The following is a 27,489-nucleotide window of genomic DNA, read 5'->3' on the forward strand; positions in this document are numbered from 1 at the left end:
CCATTTGACTGGGTTTCTCTTGCCACTCTGGGCGAGTTCCAGCACAGAGAAAAATATAATAAAAAGTCAAACTAATTAATTTAATTAATAGCAACTGAATGGGTAGTTCCAGGGCCCCTTTCTGGTCCGCTTTTTTCAGAACAGAGGACTGTCCTCTACGCGCGGCTATCTTTCCCTATGAAGCATTCAGCTGCGGAGGAGCATATTCCTGCAACGTTTCGGTTTCGCTGCCTAAAATCCGCCTTACGGAGATTTGCCTGCCCGGTCCAGATGCGCCCCAAACCGCTTCGCGCCGCGACTCCCTTCCCAAAACCGCAACATCCCCTCCGCTGTCCGAGGAACTTCCTACCGGAATGCGCATGCGCGCGGCGTCCTTCGCCCCACCCACCATCCCTGCCTCCCCCCAACGTGCCTCCTTTGGCTCCGCCCGCCTCGACCTCCGTCAACGGCGTCTTCCTGGCCCCGCCCCCTCGCTCCCATAGCTACGAAAGGAGGCGGCGGCGGAGGTGGTAGCCATCTTGGCGGCGGCGGCGGCGGCGGCGGGCCCGACGGGGCGATGAGCGGCTCGAAGCCCAGGGTGGCGTCGGGGGCCGGCGGGGCGCTGAGCCGCTTGCGAGGCCGGAGAGGCTCCGGAGACGCGTCGCCCGCGGTCGTGGCTCCTCTGAGGGCCGCCGTGTTGCCCCGCACCGAGGCGGAGCTGCTGGCTCTGGACGCGGTCCGGCCCGAGCACGTCCTGGGGCTCAGCCGCGTCACTGAGAGTGAGTAGCAGGGGGGCGAGGAGGAGCAGGGAGGAGGAGGCCCCCGGGCGAACCCCGACATTGTGTGTGCCGAGCCCGCTCTGCACCCCGGTATCGACTCCCCAGAGCCCCCACCCCAGTTCGTGGATTCACTTAGGTGGGCACCCATGTATCTGCCCTGCCCCTCCTCTCCGTAGGCCAGGGGAATTGGGAGGGGTGGTCCTCACGCTCCCCCCAAAACCTTCTCTTGCCTCTGAAGGTTGCCCCTTCTATGGACCCTTCTGGGCACCCCAACATCGATTATGCCTTTGCTCTGAATACAGTGATACCTCAGGTTACATATGCTTCAGGTTACATACGCTTCAGGTTATAGACTCCGCTAACCCAGAAATCGTGCTTCAGGTTAAGAACTTTGCTTCAGGATAAGAACAGAAATCGTGCTCCGGCGGCGCGGCAGCAGCAGGAGGCCCCATTAGCTAAAGTGGTGCTTCAGGTTAAGAACAGTTTCAGGTTAAGAACGGACCTCCGGAACAAATTAAGTACTTAACCCGAGGTACCACAGTAGTCATGTTCTTTTTCCAATCAGGGCGCAGGAAATTGGGAGCGGCGGAGCACATTCTCCCTTTACACGCCCGCTAGCATTTTGCTCGGAAGAAACCTCCCTTTAATGGCCCCACCGGCTAGACCCATAAACGTGGGCCCCCAAGTATCTATTAGGTTTCCATTTCCTTCCCGTCCCTGAGCGCAGGAAATTTGTGGGAGACAGAGCATGCACCCTGCTTTCTTGTTTCACCCGTTGAAAAGTCAAAAAAATCTATCCCCCTATTTGCAACTAAGGGAAACTCAGAATATATATATTTAACTACACAGGGCTTTGTCTAGCTCCAGCTGTAAGGCTGACTCAAAGAAAGATTCATTCATTCATTTAAAGAATTGATACGGATAAATTCTCACTCCTGGCTACCCCTGAAATTGGTAAACCCTGAGTACACCAGCATCAGCTTTCTGTGTTGCTGCTGCCCCCCACTTCATGTGTACAACCTCTCTGCTTACTTATCAACTAGCTAGTCCCTTTTTCTGTCAGAATAACTCCACCAAGGATGCAAAAATCTGGGAGCCCCAAGGCACCCTAGCACCACCCTGCCACATATTAGTGTATCAGGTACAGTACTCTGAAGAGCAGTTCCATTCCCCACCCCACCCCCTTTGAATAGTCTCTTTACTCCCTCTTAATACAGTACTTTAAATTAACAAGATGGTAATAGCTTCCCTATGCTTTTCTACTTGCAGAACTGTGAGCACACCTGAAAGTCTTCACTGCAGTCATAATTCTGAATAACTTCTTTTCTTTCTGCCGTCAGTCCTTTCTGGCTTAGAATGACTTTCTCTCTGCAGCCTGCCTACAATTGTGGAAATACAGGGTTGCCCAGGCTTGTATTTAACAACTCATGTAATAACCATAGGGTGTTCCAGTATAACACTAATCAATGTGTTCTGTCAGTGCAAGAATTTCCACTTGTGCATCAGAACTTCCCTACTTCTCTCCTCTGCACCCCCCTCCTAGCACAACCCCTAAATCTGTTCCTTCAGAGTAGATATGGTGAAAGCATAGGGAGATGGAGAGGGAATTCTGTGGTTTAAACAGAAATCCTTGCGCTGATGTAATGCATTCAATGGGTTCCACTCCATACCAGGAATTTCCTGCAGGCCAATGACCAGCCTGTTCCTCCTCTGAGTCCATTGATTGATTGATTGATTGCATTTATACCCCACCTCAAGGAGCTCAAGGTGACATTTTATCCTCACAACAATCCTAGAGGTAGGTTAGGCTGAGAGTGAGTTACTGGCCAAAGGTGAGCTTCACAGCTGAGTGGGGATTTGAACCCTGGTCTCCCAGGTCCTATTCCAACACCCTAACCACAACACCACACTCTGGCTCTCTGTGTCTTATACTTTTCTCCACAACCAGTATGATAAGACAGAGGGCTGGTGGAGAAGGGACATTGGAAGCTCCTCGGTCAGACAATAGGTCCATCTAACTCAGTATTGTGCACCCTGGCATGTTGCTCTATCCTTCCTTCCTTCAATTAGCCTGGGCAAGGAAAGGCAGCACTAGCTTGTCAAGTGGCTAGAAGCCTGTGTTTTTGTGCATGCTTTATAGGAAGCTAGTACTTGGGGGTGGGCAGGGAGCAGGCTAGTAACATTGGTGGGCTTATTTGCAGTGTTGTCGCAATATCTACTCGCCTTTCTTTTATATACAGGCGGCAATCATTTCATGCAGGTGTTCCATTCCTGGCCCCCAAATCCATCGATAGAGCACATTTAAGTGTGCCCAGATCCTGTTCTGCCTTCTTGCAGATCCAAAAGGACCTGTGTGTCAGTGATCACACGTCAATTGGACTCACCTAAAATGGTGACCGCCTGTATATAAAAATGAGGTCCTTGGGTTTATGTAAGCATGAAGCTTTATTTCTATCAGGACAGACCCATCAGATTGGCAGTAGACCTCCAAGGCTTTGGGCTGCAATGGCTCTTCCCAGCCCCGAAGCCCAAGATCTCTTTACCTCTCTTGTTTTTCCCAAATGGTAATCCCCGACATGGGACTTCTCAGGTTTCCTTTTCCTTTGTCTCCTAGACTATCTCTGCCGACCAGAGGACAACTTTTACAATATTGATTTCACCAAGTTCAAGATCAGGGACCTGGAGACAGGGACGGTGCTATTTGAAATTGCCAAACCTTCAGCTTTAGGTAAGTGGGCCCTGAAGAAGAAAAAATAGAGAAAGTGAGAGCGTGTACATAAAGCCTAAGGTCCGGTCTCCGTCTAGAAATTGCTGGGATTTCAGAATCTAAATAGTTTCTTCTAAAGAATTGAATGATTTCTGCAATTCCACCTCTTTTTCTCCTTCCCTCCCCCCCTTCTGACATTAAAGTTCCCAACAAATATTTTAAAGGAGAAGTTGGCAAATTTTCCATAGGGATTAGGAAGGCAACTTAATAACTTTTATATAAGCTACTCTGCGTGGCAATATTGCTCACCACTAATATAGACAGGCTGGTGGGAGTTGTAGTCCAAAGCATCTGGCAGGCACCAGGTTGGGGAAAGGCTTCATTACATTTTCTCTTGCATGCAGTATATGGCACAATAGGGTCCTGATACTGCTGTATCTAAATACCACCAGCTTTGCCCACCCTGCAGTTCAGCCCAGCTGAACTAAATCTGTCTGTAACATGAATCAAGTCCCCAGCTTAGCATGTCGCTAGCAGATAGAGAGCTGCTTATCGCTGTCATTGTTATTATTATTAATTTCATTTATAGACCATCTTATGTCCATGGCCTCAGAGTGGTTTAAAATACATGAAGAATACTAAAATGCAAACAATTTCTGTTACAATCAATAGCGCACAAAACATTAACACCAATAGTGACCGTAGAGCAGCAAAAAGAAACAAAGACACCGCAGTGTGATTGATTCAGCATGCAAAATGTCAGCAACCTGGGTAAATTAAACCTGTTCAACTGATGTTGGGGGCTCTGCATCAAAAGTGCTTGGTGCAGTTCTAGGAGTAGCAAGGTGCTGCCACAAAGAAGGCTCAGATATGAGCTTGGGTGGCAGGCCATGGTGGCCTGATGGGAGAATCTGCCCCCTTCCTGACGGGCGTGGCTGAGGGAGTGCCAGCAAAAGGTGTGCATGATATCTCACGGGTGACTTGCTTCTTAAATGTCGCTTCTTGCAGAGCAAGAGGATGATGATGGTGACGCCGGGGAGGTGGACACCAGCGCAGGGCGCTTTGTCCGCTATCAGTTCACGCCTGCCTTCCTGCGCCTCCGGACAGTTGGCGCAACGTGAGTAGGAGCTTGTGGGGTGATGGGGAAAGGGGGCTACCATGCTAACCCTGTGGTTGCAATCAAATGATTCTGAGATTGTATGAAGCAGGTTCATCAGCTCACAATATATATTGGAGAAGTGGCTGTGCCTGGGGCTCAGTGTAATCTGTGATTCATAATAAATATTTTAAAAAAGGAATGGGTTGTCTCCGGCTAAGTCCTACTCAGGTAGGACCCATTAAATGACCTACATTAAGTCTGGTTCATTAATTTCATTGGGTCTACATGGAGGAGAACTAACGGTGAGTACAACCCAATATATCTGCAACACGAGAAGTGGCATTGTGCAAATTGTAAAAATTCACAACATGCTTGATTTTACTTGTCACAACCCAGCCATCTTCATTATTTTGCATAATTTATTTGGCTAGCTGTAGATAGGAGCAAGGAGCTAGACTTGTTTGCTGCAAATAGTTGTCAGTTGCTGAGATGTCACTAAGTGCTGCCTCATTTTTCAAACATACCTTCACAATCATAGGCACTAGGAACTTTTGATTCCATTATTCTGTTTAGGAAATGAAAGCTGGTATCTTTAGGAACAAGTGCTTGTGGGCAGCCCATGTTTTGCTCCTGCAGGTTAGTTACAGCTCTGTCTGTGCCCATCACAGGCAGCATTGCCTCCTGGCTGGGTCCTAGAAGTTTTGGCTTCTAGTCAGGAGACCATCCTGACCACCTAACTGGTTGTTCTTCTCTTTCCCTCCTGTCTCTGCAGCGTGGAGTTCACAGTAGGAGACAAGCCTGTGTCGAATTTCCGTATGATCGAGAGGCATTACTTCAGAGACCGCCTTCTCAAGAATTTTGACTTTGATTTTGGCTTCTGCATCCCCAGCAGCAGGAACACTTGTGAGCATATCTACGAGTTCCCACAACTTTCAGAGGACCTCAGTAAGTATCTCTTGTGTGACCCAGAGCTGGCTCAAGACCAGCCTGGTCTCCTCCAAGTCATTTTGGACTATAAATCCCATCTGTCCCAGCCACTGCAGGCTGCAGAGTGGGGTTGATGGGAGTTGTAGCCAGCACCCCTAAAAGCCAGTCTTCAACTGAGTGGGACTACCAGGTTGTAACTACCAGGTCACAGCCTTAGCCAAAATTGGAGGGCATGACGTTGAAGAGGATACAGTAGACTTTGCTTCAGTATCAGCTACCAAACGTCATGCATTACTTTAAACCTTTCAAACTGAGTTGTACTCAGAAGCCGGTTGGTAGCCAATGGAGTTCTTGTAGCACCAGCAATAGCTGTTCAGTGGTCACTCGTGATTAGTTACCCAACCGCTGTATTCTGCACAAACTTTGCACAGTCTTCAACCTGACCTAACCTCTTCCTGCTAGCTGCTTAAGCTGTTTTTCACAAGGAAGAAGATAGGGCCAAACAGAACTTCACACACTTAAGTGTGAACTTGATATATTTCAAATACCATGCCTTTTAGAATTGTGGCCACCGCAGCCTAAAAAGAGAGAGAAAAGTGGGGAGTATTGCTGCTAATTTCAGTTTGAGTAAGCACAGCTCACTCTCTTCAAAAGATTCCTCATTCAGGGGAAGAATGTGGTTACGCAGAAGCACTGAATTGGTTGACTTCTCTGTTCGTTACAAGCTCTGGGTGTTAAAAATATGTTTTAGAAGGTCATAGCAACCTAGAATTGTTGAGTTGGAAGGGATTCTGAGGAACATCTAGTCCAACCCCCTGCAATACAGGAATATGCAGCTGCCCCGTACAAGGATCAAACCTGCAACCTTCCAACTGAGCTATTTAAAACTCTTTTTTTGGAAATTTTAATTGGATTCTTATTGATGTGTTTGCCACCTTGGGCTCCTTAGAGGTAGGTGCAGGATATAAAGTCAATAAATAAATATTTGCTTTCCATTCACTGGCTGCACTTACGTAGTTCAGTTGCTCTTGCTCGTAAAATAAGCGATTTCATGTAGCACGTCTCAATTTTTTAGTAAGTGGTCAACAGGGGAGTTGTTACATATAGAGATCGCCTTACGTGCTGTGTCCTATGGCTGAGGCTAACTGACCTATCTCTGTCTCTCTTCCTCTTTCTCTCCCTCCCTCTCTCTCTTTCGTCCCACGCAGTCCGTCTGATGGTCGAGAACCCCTACGAGACCCGCTCAGACAGCTTCTACTTTGTGGACAACAAGCTGATTATGCACAATAAGGCTGACTATGCCTACAACGGAGGGCAGTAGCCGCCGCCGCTGCATCCCCCTCCCCCCCTCCATTGGACTTTGCACTACCGCCAGCCATCCTGGTCACATTGGAGGAGAGCAGGGAAGCTGCCCTGGACTCCGAGGCCTTTTGCGGAAAGCTCTGTGAGGCTCAAGATGTGATGTTGAAGGGGCTGAGGTGGCAACTGGTGACAGTAAAGGAGCTCCCCTGGCAAACCCGAACCCTTTCCAGCCTTGTTCCTTTCTGGTCCTCTGCTCGGTCCCCAGTGGCACCTGGGTCAGGTTACAGGTTGGACTGTCTGTTAAATGTTAAACTGATGTAGCAGTTCTTGTAGTTTGGCGCACTTAGCCTGTATTTATTGTATGTTCTTCCCCTTTCTGGTGGGCAAAGGGTCCTCCGACACAAAGCTGTTTCCTCTTTCAGGTAGCCCATGAAACGTAGATAGCAGGTTTTCCCCCTTTGGAGGAGTGTGGCAGGGCTGGTGAATCACTTTGGCAAAATCGGTGACAGCCTGTATGATTGACTGTGAGGGCCTACCATTCACAACCAACCGAAAAACAAAACGCAAAGGAGGAGAGGTGGTGGTGTTTTTTAAGGGATGCTCCAGATTGTGGCTTCGTTCTGTGGTCTTGAATGTTCCTTAAACGCTGTTGGGTACCGGTTGGCAAAAAAAAAAGGCCTGTGTCCCACTGTGAGTCTTTGTGAGGTCTTTGAGGCCTTTTCTGCCAACCAGCTTAGGGGGAGGGAGACTGAGATGAGCGTTTCAGCCTGAACACTCCACACACTTCTCTATCCTGCCTTCAGCCTAGGTTCCGTTCTGCATCTCAATTTTGCTCTTTTCCTTGAAAAGAGTGCAAAAGGAGGTGGGCAACTGTTACCGGGAGCCAGGAATTGCCTGGTGGAGCCTGTCCAAGCAGCAGGAGAAATCTTCTGTTTGTGTCTCAAAACGTATTAGTGTAAGAAATGGTGGTGTTAACCAGCTTGTATTGCCTGCCTTGGTTTGTGCCGCCATTGAAGTGGGCTCCATAGACTCCCCAGTGCAATGAGATGTAACGGAATCAGTGTGGCTGTGAAAATAAGGGACTTTTCCCTCTTGAAATCTGTAGCTCTGAGCTTTTACTGGCTCCATTTAAATGTGTAGGAAACCAGCCAGCTTTTGCTGCTGAGATGCCACTGTGCCTGTTGGTTAGGCACATCTGAGGAGGGAGTACTGGATGAGGGCCTGAGGAGGAGGGTGTGTATCAGCCAGTGAAGCAGGAATCTTGCCCTAAGGCGGCTGTCGGCAACTACAAAGCAGTATTTTTGTTGCTGTTGGACTCCACTCCCAGGCCTTTCTCTCGCTTCAAAGTTAAGCTGGTGTTCAAAGGCCTTGCGGTCAGGGGCCGGTTCTGTGTCAGATGCTAATTCAGCCCTGCACGGGAGAAAGCCTTCCAGGCTCTTGAGACTAGCCCTTTTTGGAGGGGGGTGGAGGCACACGCACATTACCCTGAAGCAAACCCTTTTAGAGAGGGGAGGAGGATAGTTACAGATTAGAGCGTTTGTAGGAGGCGAAGCGCAAGAGGAAAATGGCTTGGACTCTTTAGCTGTAAGGTAGGATGTTCTTAACCCCTCCCAAAATATTGGGGATGTAATAAAGGTGAAAAGGGCAGAGCTTTTTGTCCCTGTGTAGCCAAGTTTGTGGGTTAAAAGAAAAGAAAACCCTCTGTATTTTTGTTCTTGTTTTCTTCCTAACCTGTGATGTTCCAGCTCCTGCACTGTGCGGCCCAGTTGTCTCTACCGATTGATGATGGTAATCAGTTCTGCTGCAGTCCGCTTGATGCTTTCCACAGAAAGGTGCCTTTTCTCCCCATGTCGAAGGCCACATTCCCAGAGGAACAGTTGAGGGAAACACTTCCTCATTCCACAGGAGGAGGTGGTGGTGATATGGGGTTCCAGAGTCAATGTGATTAAAAACACCAGGTGCCTTTTAAACATCATTCTTACTGTTGCTGAGGCTCCTTCCGAGGACGTCCCGCCTTTGCTTTCTTACGAATTTATCCCAGGAGCAGTTGGGAAGGAAGGATGGGCAGCAATCTGAGCCAAGAGCAGGTACCGTACTTTGCAATAAACTCCCAGCTGCTGGCCCCCTTCTCTGGGCTCCAGATTCTTCTCTTCTCCTCCTTCTCACTTCTTCTTTCTCAAAAACTGAAACACTCTGCCCCCCCCTTCCTTCCGAGTGTTAATGCTCTGTGTGTCCTTTGCAAGCTCCCATCTCTTCAAGAAGAATCACGAAAGCAGAAATGGGGCGAGGGGCTTGCTTGTTAAATTCTGTCTGTTGCTGCTTCTGCCTTGCGGGACCAAAGACGTGAAATGGGGAAGGAAGCTTGGGGCAGCGAGGGGCAGGTATCCTGATGCCCCAGAGGACGTGGCCAAATGTGTGGATTTGAGCTCTCTGGAACACTTTGCGCTGAGAGAGAGGGGGGCTCTTTGAATTACCCCACCAGATAGAAGATGAACCTGCCCTCGTCCAGCCGGCACTTTTATCTGTCACTCATTTGGCTGCTACCCCTTGGGACCACATGCTGCATTCCTGTGTGGAAGCCTGTCTCTCCCTCCCCCACCCCCTGAGCCATCTTCCTGTCGCACTGACACTGCATCCGTGGGTTGCATATGGAAGAGGAGGGGAAGGGTCTGCTTCTGCCATGTTGACCATAGTGTTAGTGCAGGGTGTTTGGGGGTTAGATACAAGAACAGCATTTATCCAAAGACAGGGGCACCTAAATTTATAACTGGAATAGATGGGCCATCTCCCCCAAGCGGTTACTTGCCATGGGAAGGCGTCAACGATTCGTTCTTCCTCCCCAGCCATAACCTGGGGGACGGGGGCTTTCTCGTGGCCTCTGCTAAGTTTGGCAGGCCATCTCCCTGGCTTGATTTCAAGCCCTTGTCTTCCTCTTTGCATGTCCTCGTCCCTCTGGAGAATTGTTAATGAAACTGAGCCCTTCCCTGTTGAATAAACCACACAGGACACTTGAAAGCAAGAAGTGTCAATGAGGAAGGGAACTGAAAATACATTGACTTCTGTATTGTATGCAGATTGATACTGATGACAGGTTTGCCATGAAAAGTATCTGCCTTAAAAGCATTAATCTGTAAGGTTTACTGTTGCCCTCCGATGGTGTTGACAGCGGCTGCTTCCATCTCATACTCTGTGGCTGTGCAGGCACTGAAGTCCTTGCATTGCATTGTCCGCTTGCCCCACCCTAACTAATGGAGAGACCTGGTCATAACAGGGCTGCTCTGTTACATTTCCCATTTGGTGAAGCACCAGCAAACATGTTTGGACCTCCTATGTATTTTTTTTTTTTTAAATTAATGGGGGTTTTTATAAGGCCATCAGACCCAGGCAAGGGGATAGTTTATTTCTCAGTCCCACTGATTTTTCAGAGATTTTCCTGGGATGACTGGAAAAAGAAAACTGTTTTCTGGTATCCTGCGATCAGTTTACCAGCAGGGAGAAGAACATTTGCAGGACTGTGACAAAATGCATCTTTCTCCAGTTTGTCTCTGAATTGGCCATTGGAAAGATTTCCCCTGCAAGATTTGTTTTTAAAATAGGGCTTTCTATTCCATTGTGGTCCTTGCCTGATAATAATATACCCATTTTTGGTCTGTCTGTGTGCATCTGTGACCATTTGGAGAGTGGCAGGTTGTTCCTTTGAAACTTGTGAATTCCAGAAAAGAGATCACGGACGTTATATTTTTCTGTCAAGGTATTTTTCCATAGAGGATGACAGGAGTGTCCCAAGAAGTCTGTGTGACCATTACGATCACCACATTGAACCGTCGCCATGCTGTTGTCATCTTGTGTGTCTCCTAAACCTACAGTATACTAGCTGACTCGTTTGTATAAAATGTTACTTTGTTGAAAGCAATAGTAATTAAAAACAAAAAAGCAAAAAAACCATCAACACACAGCTGGTGTTTTATTTGTTGCATGACCTTAGTGCTGGGAGCTGGGTGGGTGGTGAGCAGGCAGCTCTTGCATATTGTGAACCTGGAAATCTGAGAACCCTGAAAATACAAGTGGGTAATAAAAAGGTCCAGATCACCTTAGAATAGCTGCTAGCTGTTGAAAAGAGGCTAGGCAGGAGATAGGGGCTCATCAGTGTCCTTTAATTCCTGCTTGAGGTTATGGTGGGGGCTGTTTCTGGACTAGAATAGGAGCAGCATTTCAGAGGCCCTCTTGGTTCCAGCATCCAAACAAGCTCCAGCTCCAACAACATGAGTTTGCATAATTTCATGGGAATACCTTTTAAGAGGACATAAAAACTGCATTGGTTGAAGCTCCATCTGGCCCAGAGGGCTCTTCCTGACACAAGACCAGCCAGTTGGCTCTGGGAAGTGACCAAGTAGAGCATGTAGCAATAGAATCATAGAGTTAGAAGAGTCCAACCATATGTCAGGAGTGGTCTGATGGTGTTTCCTGCTTGGCAGGGGGTTGGACTCGATGGCCCTTGTGGTCTCTTCCAACTCTTCTATTCTATGAAGACCTTGTGGTCTCTTCCAACTCTTCTATTCTAACTCAACTATTCTATGATTCTAGTTAAACCTCCTGCATTTGAGCCCTCGGTGGGCTCCAGCCTTCTGGTTAGTTGCCAGGTGCATTGCACCACAGGAGAAGCCATTACTTGTTTATCCCCTGCATCTGTCAATAAGATTTATCACAGATTATGTGATCTTCATGATGTGCTCTGGAATGTCAAGATTCATATTCCCCCGTCTGTGGAATGCTCTCCCCAGAGAGACTCCTCTGGCATGTTCGATACATACCTTTTCACACCAGGTGAACCTTGCATACATGTGCTTGGGTTTGTTAGTATTTTGCTTCCTTGCAATAAATTTTAAAACCTTAAATTTTTAATGAACACCTGTTAGCACTTTCCAAGAATAAAATCCTCAATGTGCGGTTGCACAAAATGTAAAGTTTGAAATAACCTCAAATAAAACACATCTCATTATTTCATAAAAGTTATACACCGCTTGATAGTAAAAACAACTCAAAAGTGGTTTACGAAAAAAGAATTTATCAGTAAAAAAAACGAACAATAATTTAAAGACTTGAAAAAGTAAAAACAACAATAGACTAAAAAAACATTAAAACTTGCATCTACTTTAAACATGATTAAAACCAGCATGACAGGCCCAGACCTTTCAGTTTCTTTCTCATCCCGTTCAAATTGGAGGGGGGTTAGCTTCTATTGCATTTTAAAATGCAATAGGTAGGGATTTTTTTCCATTGCGAAAAAATTAAATTAAATGAGCCGACCCAGTACAAAGTGCTGAAAAGTGTTTTTTTAAAAAAATAAATAAATAAATAAAAATCTTCCAATGGTTAAAAAAAAAAAGTAGGGGGAAGGGCTGGGAGCTTATTGATGCTAATGAGGAGGCGGTGCTTAATGAGGCAGGCAGGAAGGGCAGCAAGGGAGGGCGGCCTATTCCTGGGCCCGGCATGGCGGCGGTGACGGGTCTCCTCGCGCGGCGCAGAGGCGGCATTGGAGGTAAACAGAGGCGACCAAGTTTAATTGTCTCCCCCCGCAACTTTTGAGCGCTCCCCTTGGTACACGCCGGGAGCCGCACTGCTGTTAACGGAGGTGGGATTGGCACGTACCAAGAAGGGATGGAAGCGGGGGGGGGCGTGTTAGATGAGCGTGAGCAAAATACTGGGACTCCTTTACTTCGTGAGGGGCAGCAGCAGTTGGGGTGAGGAAGGGAATCTGAGGAGCTGTTCCCTTTCTGGGGGCTTCTTCCACACACCCCTGGGACCCTTCACATACCACTGTGGGATAGCTCAGAGGACCCTCCATGGACAGGGGCAGTCTGTCTCAAAATAATACCGGATGCAAACCACAGCCACCTTCATGCCCAGATTGCAAGTATCCAGAAGCTGCACTCGGGCTCAGTGGCCCTTTGGATCTCAGTCGGCAAGCCCACTCACTCTCTGTATACGTATAAAAATATAGATTACAGTGGTACCTCGGGTTACATACGCTTCAGGTTACAGACTCCGCTAACCCAGAAATAGGGCTTCAGGTTAAGAACTTTGCTTCAGGATGAGAACAGAAATCGTGCTCCGGCAGCAGGAGGCCCCATTAGCTAAAGTGGTGCTTCAGGTTAAGAACAGTTTCAGGTTAAGAACGGACCTCCGGAATGAATCAAGTACTTAACCCGAGTTAAAGGTAAAGGTACCCCTGCCTGTACGGGCCAGTCTTGCCAGACTCTAGGGTTGTGCGCTCATCTCACTCTCTAGGCCGGGGGCCAGCGCTGTCCGCAGACACTTCCGGGTCACATGGCCAGCGTGACAAGCTGCATCTGGCGAGCCAGCGCAGCACACGGAACACCGTTTACCTTCCCGCTGGTAAGCGGTCCCTATTTATCTACTTGCACCCGGGGGTGCTTTCGAACTGCTAGGTTGGCAGGCGCTGGGACCGAACGACGGGAGCGCACCCCGCCGCGGGGATTCGAACCGCCGACCATGCGATCGGCAAGTCCTAGGCGCTGAGGTTTTACCCACAGCGCCACCCGCGTCCCTAACCCAGAGTACCACTGTACTATAATCCGCTCTCCATGGGCCTGCCTTTGAAGACTGTTTGGAAACCTTTCCTGGTGCAAACTGTGGCTGAGCAAATGCTTGTCCAAACGCCAGTGTTGTTGCCACCAGCCCCACCTGTGCATTTCCAGACTTAGCCCAAGATGCTGCCGTTAAAATTTCAGTGGCCATAAATGGCTTGGAGCCAGCACCCCTAAAAGCCAGTCTTCAACTGAGTGGGACTACCAGGTTGTGACTACCAGGTCACAGCCTTAGCCAAGTGGGGTTTTCATCCCTAACACTGCCACCATACAAATACAGTGGTACCTCGGGTTACAGACGCTTCAGGTTACAGACGCTTCGGGTTACAGACTCTGCTAACCGAGAAATAGTACCTTGGGTTAAGAACTTTGCTTTCAGGTTGAGAACAGACCTCCAAAACAAATTAAGTTCTGTACAGTGGTACCTCAGGTTAAGTACTTAATTCGTTCTGGAGGTCTGTTCTTAACCTGAAGCACCACTTTAGCCAATGGGGCCTCCTGCTGCTGCCGCGCTGCCGGAGCACAATTTCTGTTCTCATCCTGAAGCAAAGTTCTTAACCTGAAGCACTATTTCTGGGTTAGCAGAGTCTGTAACCTGAAGCATATGTAACCTGAAGCGTGTGTAAACTGAGGTACCACTGTATGTAGTTTTAAATAAATTAGGAGTCCCCAAATGCATGTTCTCTGGTCCATGGGGTCACGAAGAGTCGGACACGACTAAACTACAACAAAATGCATGTTTGAGTAAAGAAACTATAGCACTTCTCCTATAAATACAGTAACATTCCAGTCCTCATTGTTCTGGATAAAGACCTGGTTTAAATAGTAACAAGGAAGCTGCCACCTTACTGGACCATCTAGCTCAGTATTGTCAACACTATCAGAAGCCAGGATTTCAGACAGGGAGCCTCTCCCAGCCCTCCCTACCAGGGATTTAATTTGGGACCCTCTGCATGCAAGGGGGTGGCAAGTGTTGTTCAATGTGCAAAAGGCCAGCCAGGAAAATGCAGGCCTTGAGGCCTTGCTTGCTTTCTCACCTCTAGCAAGGGGGCTGCGGAGGGAGGGGTATGGCTCCTTTCACCTTTCCGCTCAGTTGGCCAGGAGCCCGTGGGCGTCTGTCGGTTTGCTGCTCCCTCTCGGATTGCAATTCATCTCCCTGCAATTCCTCTTGTTCTTTACAAGCTGGGTGTCTTTTATAGGCAGATAAACTTTTGCCCCTTCTGTAAAGTTGGAGTACTGCATTGGGTTCTGTAAAATAAAAAGACCCTGAGGCGGGGTGCTGGGTGTGCAGGTTCCAAGCAGCTTCTGGGTGCTTGAGTTTTAGGAGCTAGTGTCACAGTGGTCAAGTGGCTCTTTGCCTTTCCCCCCCTCCATTTTGCGCACTGAGGACTTTAACCCTGACCTCCCCAGTGGAAAGAGACTGGGGCAGATCTTCAGCCTAGCCTAGCCTGACTAATTCTTTTGCTCACTCAGCAGCTAACGCCGCAAGAAACCTTGCAGACTCTTTTGCTAAACATGGCTAGAGACGTCTCTTTTTTTCTTTTTGCCCCTTTGCAGAGACCAGAACATAGACAGAGTCAGAGCATTGGTACAGGGAGCTCAGTAATGTGTAAACTGACTGGCCACACCTCTCCAGGCTTTCGGACATTCCCAGCCAGATAGGCGGGGTATAAACAATAAAATTATTATTATTATATTACCTAGTATTGCTGTAAGGGACCTTCTGCATGCCAAGCTTGTAGAGCTTCAGCCATTCCCAAGTAGGATTGCAGGAGGTTGCCTTATACAGTGGTGCCCCGCAAGACGAATGCCTCGCTAGACGAAAGGGTTTTCCGTTTTTCGAGGTGCTTCGCAAGACGAATTTCCCTATGGGCTTGCTTCGCAAGACGAAAACGTCTTGCGGGTTTGCTTCCTTTTTCGTAAAACCGTTAATACCCGGGGAATCCGCGCTCCGCAAGACGAAAAAATCGCAAGACGAAGCAACTCGCGGAACGAATTAATTTCGTCTTGCGAGGCACCACTGTACCAGGGGTTGGCAACGTAAGGACCATGGGCCACACCAAGGGATGGAAAGATCACGAGGTTCCAAAAATAACAGATTGGCAAATCAAATTACAGGAATTGGTAGAGACGGCTCAACTGACTAGTAAACTCAGAGGAAACTCAAAGCAAAAAATTTGCGGGAAAATGAGATGGTTATATAAGATATGTTCAAAAATACAATAATAGTTTTGACTCCGTGCTAGCATTCGAGTGATAAAGGAACTAAAAGGAGATGGACAACAATTATGGATTTATTATGTTTTCAGAATGTATTAGAAAAATTATACACAAAGGTTTATTGTTTTGTGTACATTCAAATGTAAGATAAAATATATGCAAAGGGACTTGATAGAAAGTCAAAGTTGAAGAAAAGATTTTGGAAGATAAAAGGGGAAAAAATATTTACTTTCATTATTATCATTTTGTGTGCGGGTGTGGGTGTGTGGGTGTCTTCACATATGTGTGTTGTTGTATGCAATGTTTGGGAGGAAATAAGACAGTAAATAACAAATAACAAACTAAATATCGATGTATGTAATTTTTATTTCTTAATTATATTTAGTGGTAGTATGGCTGTATTGTTTTTGTAACATAAAATCATTCAATAAAAATTATATATTTTTTAAAAAAGGACCATGGGCCACAAGTGGCCCATGGGGGTCGTTTAACCGGCCCATGGACCCCTGCCACCCGCTTGATTGGCTCCCGTGTGCCACACTAAAGCGGAGCAGAGCGGGGACTGCCTTCTGTGATGCTGGCCGGCTTTCCACTGACTGCAGGAAGCTCCTGCAGCCAATGGGAAGCTGTGTACGCCTCCTCTGTGCTAGAAATAGTGTTTGCACATGTGTACATGCACACACGCATGCACACTCCAGTCCACTGCGGCATCTACGGGACTGTGAACCGGCCCAAGCCACAAAAGCTTTGCTAACCCCTGCCTTATGCCATTGGTCTATCAAGTTCAGTATCGTTCATCCTGACTGGCAGCGGCTCTCCAGGGTTTCATGCAGGGCGTCTCTCCCAGCCCAACCTGAAGATGCTGTAGATTGAACCTTGGAGCTTCTGCATGCAAAGCAGATGCTCTACCACCGAGCTACGGCCCGTCCCCAACAGGGTGTTCTGTTTAGCAGCACAACTCCACGTCTTCTGGGCCAGACTGAAAGGGCTCTTCATGATTTCCCATTTGCAGCTTGGACTTTTCAATGTCTGCGAAGGCTGCACACTGTATACCAGACGGTAGAATTGCCAGAAACTCACCAGATGCTTCGCCAAACATGCCGTGACTTCGCTGAAAAGGAGCTGGCCCCCATTGCTGCTCAGCTGGACAAGGAGCATCGCTTCCCTGCAGAGCAGGTATGTATGTATGTGACTCATCTCCAGGTAACACAGGCCCTCGTCTGATATTCTGAATGACCCTAAAGACCTGTCGCAATCCAACAGGTTTGTTGCTGAGAAGAGCATCCATGTTGAGACTGAGACCTAATGGCCTGGTCTCCTTGACCATTGGGATGTTTAGCTTGGTCTCGGCAATGCCCAAATCAGACACGAGCTCATATCCATTTGATTACAGTCAAACCTCGTTTGTCAAATGTAATCCGTTCCGGAAGCCCCTCCGGCTTCCAAAATGTTTGACAACTGAGACACGGCTTTCAGTTGGTTGCAGGAGCTTTCTGCACTCAAGCGGAAGCCACGCCAGACATTCGGCTTCCGGAAAACATTAGAAACCAGAGGATTTCTTTCCAAATTTTCAGCGTTTGGGAGCCAAAACGTTCCAAAACGGAGGTGTTAAGGATCCGAGGTTTGACTGTACTCTGCTTAAAATTAGAACCAGAATTCTGCATCCAGAAAAGCTGAATTCTGCTACCTGTATAATGCAGGCTGTTTACCTTGTTATGCCCAAATTTGCCTCTTTGATTCTATGAACATAAGAAAAGCCTGGCTGTTGGATCAGGCCAAAAGGGGCTCATCTAGTCCTGCATCCTGCCTGTTTTCATAGTGACTAACTAAATGCTGCAAGCAGGACCTGACTACATGAGCACTCTGTTGCACTGAACCCATTCCTCTTGCCTGCTTATTCTACTATCCTCCTGGCTTCTAAGATGCTACCTTTCTCATATGCTTTCAAGCATGTTTTCTCTACCATGAGGGCTAGGAACTTGATTTATTTAAAAACAAACACCTCCCCCTCCACACACTCAAGGTGTCAACACTTTTTTTCGTAAACCGCTTTAAGATTTTTTTCTGCAACCAGGTGGTTTGTAAATTTTATAAAATGAGAAAAAAATAAAGTGAAAGCCAAGATTCACAAAACTGAATTGTGCTTTCTCTCACATAATCACAGTTTTTCTGTCCTCAGAAACAGTAGCTATGCCCATCCTAGCTGCCAGTTCACAAATTACCTTGTTTTGTATTGCACTGGCTTCACACTCCTTAGATTTTATTGGTAAGGCTGCCTTGCACAAATGTTCTTTCAAAGAGCAGTTTAATGTAAATAAAAGAATGAATTGCACAACGTGTGGTATGCTTTCTCCTGGCAGTGTATGCTGTTCTGTAATTAAGTAATTGCTATGGTTCTGCTAGGAAGGGAAGAAGTTATGGCTGCTGCTGGATGACTGACAAAAACAAGTGTAATCCAGTGTGGAATTGCTTTAATTCGTCTTTCAGCTGGGTTGTTTCTGCCACTGGTGCTGTCTCCCCTAATCAGCTTTACATCATCATTTCCTCCCCCACTTACAGGTCAAGAAAATGGGTAGCCTTGGACTTTTTGCAATGGACGTACCTGAGAAGTATGGAGGAGCTGGTCTTGATTACTTGGCCTATTCCATCGCCGTCGAGGAAATCAGCCGAGGCTGTGCATCTACTGGCGTGATCATGAGTGTCAATAATGTAAGAGATTTCCACAGATGTTAACCTTGATTGGCATTCATTCATTGTATCTAAGAGTGAGTGGCTTGTTGTTGTTTAGTTGTGTCCGACTCTTTGTGACCCCATGGACCAGAGCATGCTAGGCACTCCTGTCTTCCACTGCCTCCTGCAGTTTGGTCAAACTCATGTTTGTAGCTTCGAGAACACTGTCCAACCATCTCATCCTCTGTCATCCCCTTCTCCTTGTGCCCTCAATCTTTCCCAACATCAGTGTCTTTTCCAGGGAGTCTTCTCTTCTTATGAGGTGGCTTCTCATGAGTGGTTTAGATACAATCAAAACAAGGCAATCTCTGGCCCGGCAGGTTTACAATAAAAAAAAAGGCACACAAGGCAAAACGTACAGGGAGGGAAGAGGAAAACCATCAAAGTTCAGGCACAAATTTCTAAACTGTTGTTCCTACACTGACCAGCTGGCACAGTGAGGGTGCCTGATGCTTGAAGTTCATGCAAAAGTGGTACCTTACCCTGGTAAAGTTATATCTTTATAGGAATGTTTCAGCAACTTGTTGACAGGAATGTAGTGAAAGGGATAGCTATAAACACATCTAACAGACATGTGTCAGGGTAATCAGTGTTCCAAGTATTCAATGAAATGGACAGACTTACATGACAGTCTGTTAGGAAGAACCTGCCCACTTGCTCTACTAAATTTATTTGCAGATGATAATATGGACTTGAGCTATTAAACCCCCTCATAGGATACTTTTTGGTTCCTGCACATATGACCGTCACCACTTTTTAGGAGGACCTGAAAGGAGCTAATTTAACAGCACAAAACGCAAGGGTTCAGCAGGTAGCTCTAGTTGAGAAACATACATGTAGACTAAGGATAGTTAGAGAAATAAAAAGCAGAGGCGCATTTGCAAAAGGCTGGTGGAGACTTATTTTAGGCAATGCAAGGAAGTCCCCTAGAGTGTACTCCAATATATCAATTAAAATACTGTACCTCTGCATTTATTAGAACATTTTGTGCTGAGTTTGTACGTAGAAACCTCTTGGGTTTTTTTGTTTCTAGTTTCATTCAGTTGTTTGTGGTCTAGATTTTTGTAGTATTCTTTTTTCCTACTTCTAAGCTTTGTTATGTTTGTTGTGCCACTTAATAAAAAGTGTTTTTTTAATTGTAATAATATAAGGCCCCCAGGAGCTGTTCAATACAGCCTCCTCCAGGGTGCCATCTCTCCCTCGCCCCTCCATGCTGAATAATTCTTCTGAGGGGTGGAGTTGGTTGCTTGGCATTCTGGTCAGGGTGGTGTGTAAATCAGTATAACTCAGGGTTCGGCAACGTTTACCTCACCTGGGCCAGTTCAATCCAGCGGAGATCCCTCCATGGGCCAGATCACGTGCACACCTGTGATTTCCAGTGTCTGCGCAGACGCGATTTCCGGCGCCACAGAAGCGAGGCCCATGCCACGCTGTGCTGGTTTAGCGCAGCGCGCGGGGACTTGGCGAGTGGGCAGCTCGTAGGCCGGTTAAACGAACCCCATGGACCTCTTGTGGCCCATGAGCCTTAGGTTGCTGGCCCCTGGTATAACTTGTTTTCCCTCCCCATTTAGTCCCTCTATTTAGGACCAATTTTGAAGTTTGGGTCTGAAGAGCAGAAACAGAAGTGGATTGCACCTTTCACCAGTGGGGACAAAATAGGGTGCTTTGCCCTAAGTGAACCGGGTAAGTTAGGCACACAGGTAATACCTTGGGGTCCTTAAAAATAAATTACTCTATACTCAGGCAGCTTCCCATAAGAGGGAGTGATGGCCACCAGCTTGGATGGATTTAAAAGAGGGTGAGACAAATTCATGGAGGTGGCGGCTATCAGCAGCTACTGCCTATATTCTGCCTCCACTGTCAGAGGCATTGGATCCCTCCAATACCAGGGAATCAAGTGGGGAGAGACCTGCTGCCCTCATGCCCTGCATGTGGGTTTCCCATTTGGGCATCTGGTTGGCCACTGTGAGAACAGAATGCTGGACTAGCCCCCATTGGCCTTATCCATATGCAGAGCTACTCTGATGCTCTTAATCTAGAATCTGTGTCCTGCATACATTACACAAATGAGCATATTTTGCTTTTTTTTTTAAAAAAAATGCTTTATTGGTTTTTTAAAAAAACTATGTAATCAACAGAAAAAAGATCATATAAAAAAACATTCGTTCCATAGTTAGCGCTTGTATGGAAAGGAGACGCTATCTCATCCAAATCAGACTGGCAAAATAAGATGCGATCATATGCAGAGCAAGCCAGATTATCAGCAAGGTTATGAGATGTTACCAATGAAAAATTTAATAGAGAGTGGGAAGTGTATAGAGTTTATCTAAAAGAACATTGCAAAAATTGAAATCCATTGGCAGGTCTGGACTGACTTACCTGCGTGTAATAGGAGAAGCTTACAAAATTATTGTAACTGGAATAACCGAGAGGAGATAAAGCTTAATGTGCATTTATGCAATGATATGGGAACCACAAATGAGCATATTTTGCATTCATTCTGTTCCCCGCAAGTTGTTATCCATTCCCTAGGCATGTGGAGCATTAAGGAACTTGTGTTATGACATTTAGTTGTGCCAGCCATGGGTCCCCAGAGGTGGTTGAACTAGTGACTGCCATCACTCTCAACCAGCATAGCCAATGGTCAAGGATGGAGGGACACACACACACACACACACACAAAAACTGGTGGTGTCTCTAGCTCCGGATGGTTGTTTATTCTTACGAACAGCAGCCAGAAAGTTTGGTCTGGCGGAGAGCGGTATGTGTGTTAAAAAGGCCTATTCTGCAATTGAAATACAGCTGGAGGATGGGGCTGCACGAGGAGATGGGACTCCTCTGCCGAGTCAAGACTTGAGTTTTCGCAGTCCCCTCTCGGAGAGGGAGCAGCGCCAGGTCTTTGGGTCAGAAACCCTTTTGGTTTTCTCTTGCTAAGGCAACGGCAGCGACGCTGGAGCTGCTTCAACAGTTGCACGGCTGGTTGGGGACGAGTGGGTCCTGAACGGCACCAAAGCCTGGATCACAAACGCCTGGGATGCCTCTGCAACGGTGGTCCTTGCCACCACAGACAAGTCTCTGAAGCATAAGGTGAGTGTAGCCCTTAGGGTCAGTCTTCACAAGGAAAGCTGGGGCCGAGCTAGGTCCCCACACAAAGAGGCTCTGTCCCATGGGTGTATTGGTTTGTTTTTAAATGCAGCCTTTCCCAGAGATGCAAGAGGGACCTAGAAACTTTTGACTCTGCTGCTAGCCTTTATTCGCTGCTCTGCCCAGCAGAAGTAGAAATGGGATAGATGGTCTAGATCAGCCTTGCTCAACCTGTGGGTCCCCGGATGTTGTTGAACTACAACTCCCATCACCCCTAGCTAGCAAGGCCAGAGCTCAGGGCTGATGGGAGTTGTAGTCCTACAACATCTGGGGACCCACAGGTTGAGAACTGCTGGTCTAGATGCATTGGACTTACGACTCCCATAAGACCAGTTACAGATAGGTAGCCGTGTTGGTCTGCCATAGTCAAAACAAAACAAATTCCTTCCAGTAACACCTTAAAGACCAACTAAGTCAGTTCTTGGTATGAGCTTTCGTGTGCATGCACACTTCTTCATGTGCATGCACACTTCTTCTTGAAGAAGTGTGCATGCACACGAAAGCTCATACCAAGAACTGACTTAGTTGGTCTTTAAGGTGCTACTGGAAGGAATTTGTTTTGTTTTGACTCCCATAAGAGTATGGCTCCCATGCTGGCTGAAGCCAATGGGAGTTTTAGTCCACAATACTTGTCTCTGGTTCGCCAGAAGCAGCTTAGTCATGCTGGCCACATGACCCGGAAGCTGTACGCCGGCTCCCTTGGCCAATAAAATGAGATGAGTGCTGTAACCCCAGAGTCGGCCACGACTAGACCTAATGGTCAGGGGTCCTTTTACCTTTACCTTTTACTTGTAGGGCATCAGGTTGGGGAAGGTTGGTTTATAGCCAGCCAGGTGGTATAGTGGTTAGAGTGGTTGGACTAGGATCTGGGAGGCTAGGATCCAAATACCCACATGGCCATGAAGCTCACTGGGTAACCAGTCACTGCCTCTCAACCTTGATAATCTCACAAGGTTATTGTGGGGATTCATAATAATAATAATTTATTATTTATACCCCGCCCATCTGGCTGAGTTTCCCCAGCCACTCTGGGCGGCTCCCAATCAAGTGTTAAAACCAGTACAGCATTACATATTAAAAACTTCCCTGAACAGGGCTGCCTTAAGATGTCTTCTGAATGTCAGGTAATTGTTTATCTCTTTGACATCTGATGGGAGGGCGTTCCACAGGGCGGGCGCCACTACCAAGAAGGCCCTCTGCCTGGTTCCCTGTAGCCTCACTTCTTGCAATGAGGGAACCGCCAGAAGGCCCTCAGCGCTGGATCTCAGTGTCCGGGCTGAACGATGGGGGTGGAGACGCTCCTTCAGGTATACAGGACCGAGGCCGTTTAGGGCTTTAAAGGTCAGCACCAACACTTCAGAGCTACCTTGAGCTGTTTGGAGGGAAAAGTGGGATGCAATGCAATGCAATGCATAAATAGCCTGCCAGGGATCCCAGCTCAGGCCGGCAGGAGAGACTTGTCAATCCACTGGTGGACCACCGGTCATGCCAGCAGACCTCCTTCTGTTTGAGCAACTGCGAACGTTCTGTCTTGTCGCGCAGGGCATCAGCGCCTTCCTCGTCCCCATGCCAACCCCTGGCCTGTCCCTGGGAAAGAAAGAAGACAAGCTGGGGATCCGAGCCTCCTCCACCGCCAACCTGATCTTCGAGGACTGCCGGATCCCCAAGGCCAACCTCCTGGGGGAGCAGGGGATGGGCTTCAAGATTGCCATGGTGAGTAAACTCTTAACAGTGAAGAAGAGGGGAAGGAATGGGGTTAAGCAGCACCGTCTGCCTGCACTGGAAGCACAAAGGGTGGCGGTTCTGGCCTTCGCACCCTCTTCCCCTCCATGCCCTGTTTTCAGCCTTTCAATAATTTGGCGGATCACTATGTAGCAGTTTTCCTTTAAAGTGTGTGGTGGGGAAGACTCGTGTCCTTCATGCCCACTCTGTCAGGCCCACAGGCCCCTCCTTAGACAATGCACCCCCCCACTGTCTGTCCGTGAACGCTTATAAATGCCTCTTGCTTGTCTGGATAGGTAGTCGTTGCCCAAGTGTATGTAGGAACTAGCTTATGTCTATGAGAACATCTGTGGTTTCTTTAAATTTGATTTTCTGTTTTTGCTAATTTTTTATTACGCCTAGTGTTTTTTATTGCTATTTTTAACAAATGTTTTATACAATTTCTAAGTGGTATATAAAACTTGCTAAATAATAATGTGTATCCCCTGGCTGAGGAAGAGCCTACTCCACTTTGGGAATTAAACTCTGGAACTCACTCCCACAAGAGGCAGCGAGGGACAATAACATGGATGACTTTAAAAGAGGTTGGCGCCAATAGCCATGTTAGCTGTGTTTAACCTCCACAGCTGAAGACAACAATGCTTTTGAATACCAGTTGCTGGAAACCACAGGACGGAAGAGGGCTTTTGTGCTTGGGCATGGGACACGGGTGGCTCTGTGGTCTAAACCACTGAGCCTCTCGGGCTTGTCGATTGGAGGGTCAGTGGTTCAAATCTCTGCAACAGAGTGAGCTCCTGTTGCTCTGTCCAAGCTTCTGCCAACCTAGCAGTTCAAAAGCACACCAGTGCAAGTAGATAAATAGGTACTGTGGCGGGAAGGTAAATGGCGTTTCCATGCACTCTGGTTTCCGTCTTGGTGTCCCGTTGCGCCAGAAGCGGTTTAGTCATGCTGGTCACATGACCCAGAAAGCTCTCTGTGGACAAACACCGGCTCCCTCGGCCTGCAAGCGAGAGGAACGCCACAACCCCATAGTCACCTTTGACTGGACTTAACCGTCCATGGGTCCTTTACTTGAGGACTTTCCATTGGGGCATCCAGTTGGCCACTGTGAGAAGAGGATGCTGGACCAGATGGGCCACTGGCCTAATCCAGCAAAGGCACCTTGTGTCCTTATTAAGCATCTTTATAAAGAGACCATTTGTCCATCCAAACTCAGTATTGTTGGCAGTGATTGGCAACAGCTCTCCAGGGGATTTAGGGATGTTTTTTTCCTTCCTTGGCTCAACCTGGCCATGCTGCCAAGGGACTGAACTTGGGGCTTTCTACAGGCAGAGATTAAAGCAGTGTGAGGCGGCGGGAGAGGAGGTCCTCCAGTATGTATCCCTTCTGAAAGGTTTGTAGTTCTGGGGAAACCCAAGAGCTGCACTGTAGTTTTTTAATCCCCCATTTAAGACAGTTCTTGCTTTCCCAAAGTGGTTCATATCATAAATAATAGTAATGGAAAGATAGAAAGGCAGGCCTTGAGATTAGTCTCTTGTAATAGATAAGAGATAAGGTCAGGTGGATCACAGTTTGAGACAGCAAAGCCTGAAGCCATAATCTACTTACACTGGTATAATACTGCTTCCACCCCAAGGATTGTGAGAACTGGACTTCTCTAAACATCCTTGCCAGACTGCACTTCCCAGGAATCTTCTGGCAAAGCCAGGATAAATTTAAAATAGCATAAGACAATATAAGTTTGTACTGCGTGCGTCTCTTCATTATGGCTCATCTGGAGGTAGTAGCAAAACTGCCCCACTCCATGCTTCACTAACAGCTGCCTGTATTTACTGGATACTGGGCTTTGCAAAGTCTGCCCAGTCATTCCATAGTCTTCAGTTAAAGTTAGCTTTTTCTGATGTGGCTGGCTGTAGTGCACAAACTCATTTTTTTTGTCTTTCCACCTTCCTTTCAGCAAACCCTGGACTCTGGGAGGATTGGAATTGCATCTCAGGCATTAGGAATAGCCCAGGCAGCTCTCGATTGTGCTGTGGATTACGCTGAGAAAAGGGTGGCTTTTGGCTCCCCCATTACTAAGCTGCAGGCCATTCAGGTACATAGAGAGATCTCTTTCTTACAGGGGCTATTCTCTTTGTAGTTCCAGGACTCATCAATACTTAAAAAAATAATAATAATCAGGGAGGCTAACCTGCAGCCCCACTGTTTTTGCTGAACTAGAGCAGGAAGGCTTGCCTGGCGCCCTCGTTACATATATTTAGGTGCTGAGCAAAAACATTTCTCTTCTCCCAGGCCTTTGGCTAATTAAACAATCTTTGGCATTTTAAACTGTGGGGGAGTATTTGTTTTCGTTTGTTACCGTGTTATGTACTTTTGTGTTTTTATATTGTTATCCTCACTGTGATCTTTGGATGAAGGCTGATACAGAAATATTATTATTATTATTATTATTATTATTATTATTATTATTATTAGTGCTCCCATCAGCTCTGTGCAGCATGGGAGTTGTTGTTCAGCAGCAGCTGATGGGCTGCAGGTTTGCCACCCTGTTTTAGAGAAACATGTCAAAACAGAAGAGCTGGAATTCATTGTGTACTTGTTACACAACTTGATTACTTTGGGGACATCAATATCTTAAAAGTGAAATGGTTTCCCTGACCAGGACCAGTCCAGAGGGTACACCCTTCCTCCTATAATTAACATGGGGCACAAGGGTATGGGGCACAAGGGCATTCAAAGAACCATCATCCCCAGTGTATGGTTCCACATGAGATGGATTTCTTAGTCTTCCATTTGATGTTCCTGTTCAAAATTAGTGAGACAAGGCATACGCTTTGCTTTATTCAGAAACTGGATTGTGGTTGAGCTTCTGTTAAGTATTTGCTGTGTTCATTTTGATTTGTTGCATGCAGACCAGCCTTGCCTTTCAATGTTTTGAACTGCAGCTCCCATCAGCCCCAGGCAGCACAGCCCCAAACGGGAGTTGTAGTTCAAAACATGGGGACAGCACTGGCTTGGGGAAGGCTGGTGCAGAATATCTAGGGCCACTGGGGTTATTCAACCCACCATGGTGTTTTGTGTCTGTAGTTCAAGCTGGCTGACATGGCACTGGCCCTCGAGAGCGCCCGTCTGCTGACATGGAGAGCCGCCATGTTGAAGGACAACGGAAAGCCCTACACAAAGGTAATAGTGCTTGTCTTCACAGATAATGGACAGGTTGCAGGCACCCTAGAAATGTGTGCAAAGGCAAAAAAAAAACCCATTCCCTGGGCTATAGAAAATCCCCCACCCTATTTTGCAAGGTGAGCTGGTGTGCTATTTGGGCTGGTGTGATAAGTGACTCTCCTTATCACTTATGCAGCACTTAGGGCGGTGGGGTTAGATTTACCTGGACTGTAGCCCTTTCCTCTCCTCTTCTCCAAATAGGAAGCTGCGATGGCAAAGCTGTCTGCCTCCGAGGCTGCAACTTCGATTTCCCATCAGGTAAGCCTGTGCCTCTTTGTGCCCATGAGCACAGAGAGAGCAGCTCTCCCCTTCCGTACAGTTGGCACGGTGCTGGCTTATATGGAACAAGAGACACAGCCGAAATCTCTCTCCTTGCACCATTCTGTTACTGTGGCCACAAACGAGTCCCTGTAGGTGTGTGGGGCTCTTAAATGACCCTGGCAAACGAACAGAGCATGAGGTAGGGGGAGCTAGTGGTGTGCTTCCTTTCCATCTCCTGGATGTAAGTGCATCCCCCCCCCCCCATTTTTCATCTCTGTTTGTCGTACTGCAGCCACAGCATCCAATGCTGACGCACTTGGGATGCTTTTTTATTTCAGGCGATCCAGATCCTGGGAGGGATGGGCTATGTGACAGAGATGCCGGCGGAGCGCCACTACCGGGATGCTCGGATTACAGAGATCTACGAGGGAACTAGCGAGATACAGAGGCTGGTCATTGCAGGGCAGCTGTTGAAAGCTTATCGAGGCTGAGGGGGAGAAGATCTGTGTTTCAGTGCCTCCTACTTTCTTGCAGAGATGCACGTGCGATTAGAGATGATAGACCCTGGGTCTGGTTCCAAGCGAACACAGAGCCCCATTTGCCAGAGTTTGGGCAGAGTAGGAAACTCAGGCCACCTGTTGCTGCAGGCCACAACATTCACTGTGAGAGTTGAACAGTAAGCCAGAGCGGAGAGTCTCAAGACAGCAAGATAAAAGTGTTCTCTGCCTTTAAGGTGCCTTAGATAAAGAGATATATATACATACACAAAATGAATAAATTGCACTA

General features: G+C 47.3%; 1 protein-coding gene across 2 annotated transcripts; it reads left to right on the forward strand.

The window, feature by feature from the left end:
* Window positions 1-486: 486 nt before the first annotated feature.
* Window positions 487-27,489, forward strand: ACADS (acyl-CoA dehydrogenase short chain). Of its 2 annotated transcripts, XM_081841987.1 has the most exons (13): window positions 487-758; window positions 3,373-3,486; window positions 4,474-4,582; window positions 5,337-5,509; window positions 16,634-16,797; window positions 18,181-18,330; window positions 19,923-20,034; window positions 21,287-21,438; window positions 23,038-23,208; window positions 25,175-25,312; window positions 26,305-26,400; window positions 26,644-26,700; window positions 27,042-27,489. In XM_081841987.1, the coding sequence occupies exons 1-13, from the start codon at window positions 557-559 to the stop codon at window positions 27,192-27,194; spliced, it is 1,791 nt and encodes a 596-aa protein (XP_081698113.1). In that variant the 5' UTR covers window positions 487-556; the 3' UTR covers window positions 27,195-27,489. The 2 variants fall into 2 exon arrangements, with proteins under 2 accessions (XP_081698113.1, XP_081698112.1); XM_081841986.1 differs by lacking the exons at window positions 487-758; window positions 3,373-3,486; window positions 4,474-4,582; window positions 5,337-5,509 and adding an exon at window positions 12,210-12,332.

The sequence above is a fragment of the Podarcis erhardii genome (assembly GCF_964252035.2).
Source record: "Podarcis erhardii genome assembly, chromosome: 15".
NCBI lineage: Eukaryota > Metazoa > Chordata > Lepidosauria > Squamata > Lacertidae > Podarcis > Podarcis erhardii.

Bases quoted from the DNA above. Each gene is read 5' to 3' on its own strand.
- ACADS (XM_081841987.1), top strand. From the start codon at position 557: ATGAGCGGCTCGAAGCCCAGGGTGGCGTCGGGGGCCGGCGGGGCGCTG. The intron at 759-3,372 runs GTGAGTAGCAGG...TTTGTCTCCTAG, and splicing joins GCTCAGCCGCGTCACTGAGA to ACTATCTCTGCCGACCAGAG. The intron at 4,583-5,336 runs GTGAGTAGGAGC...CTGTCTCTGCAG, and splicing joins CTCCGGACAGTTGGCGCAAC to CGTGGAGTTCACAGTAGGAG.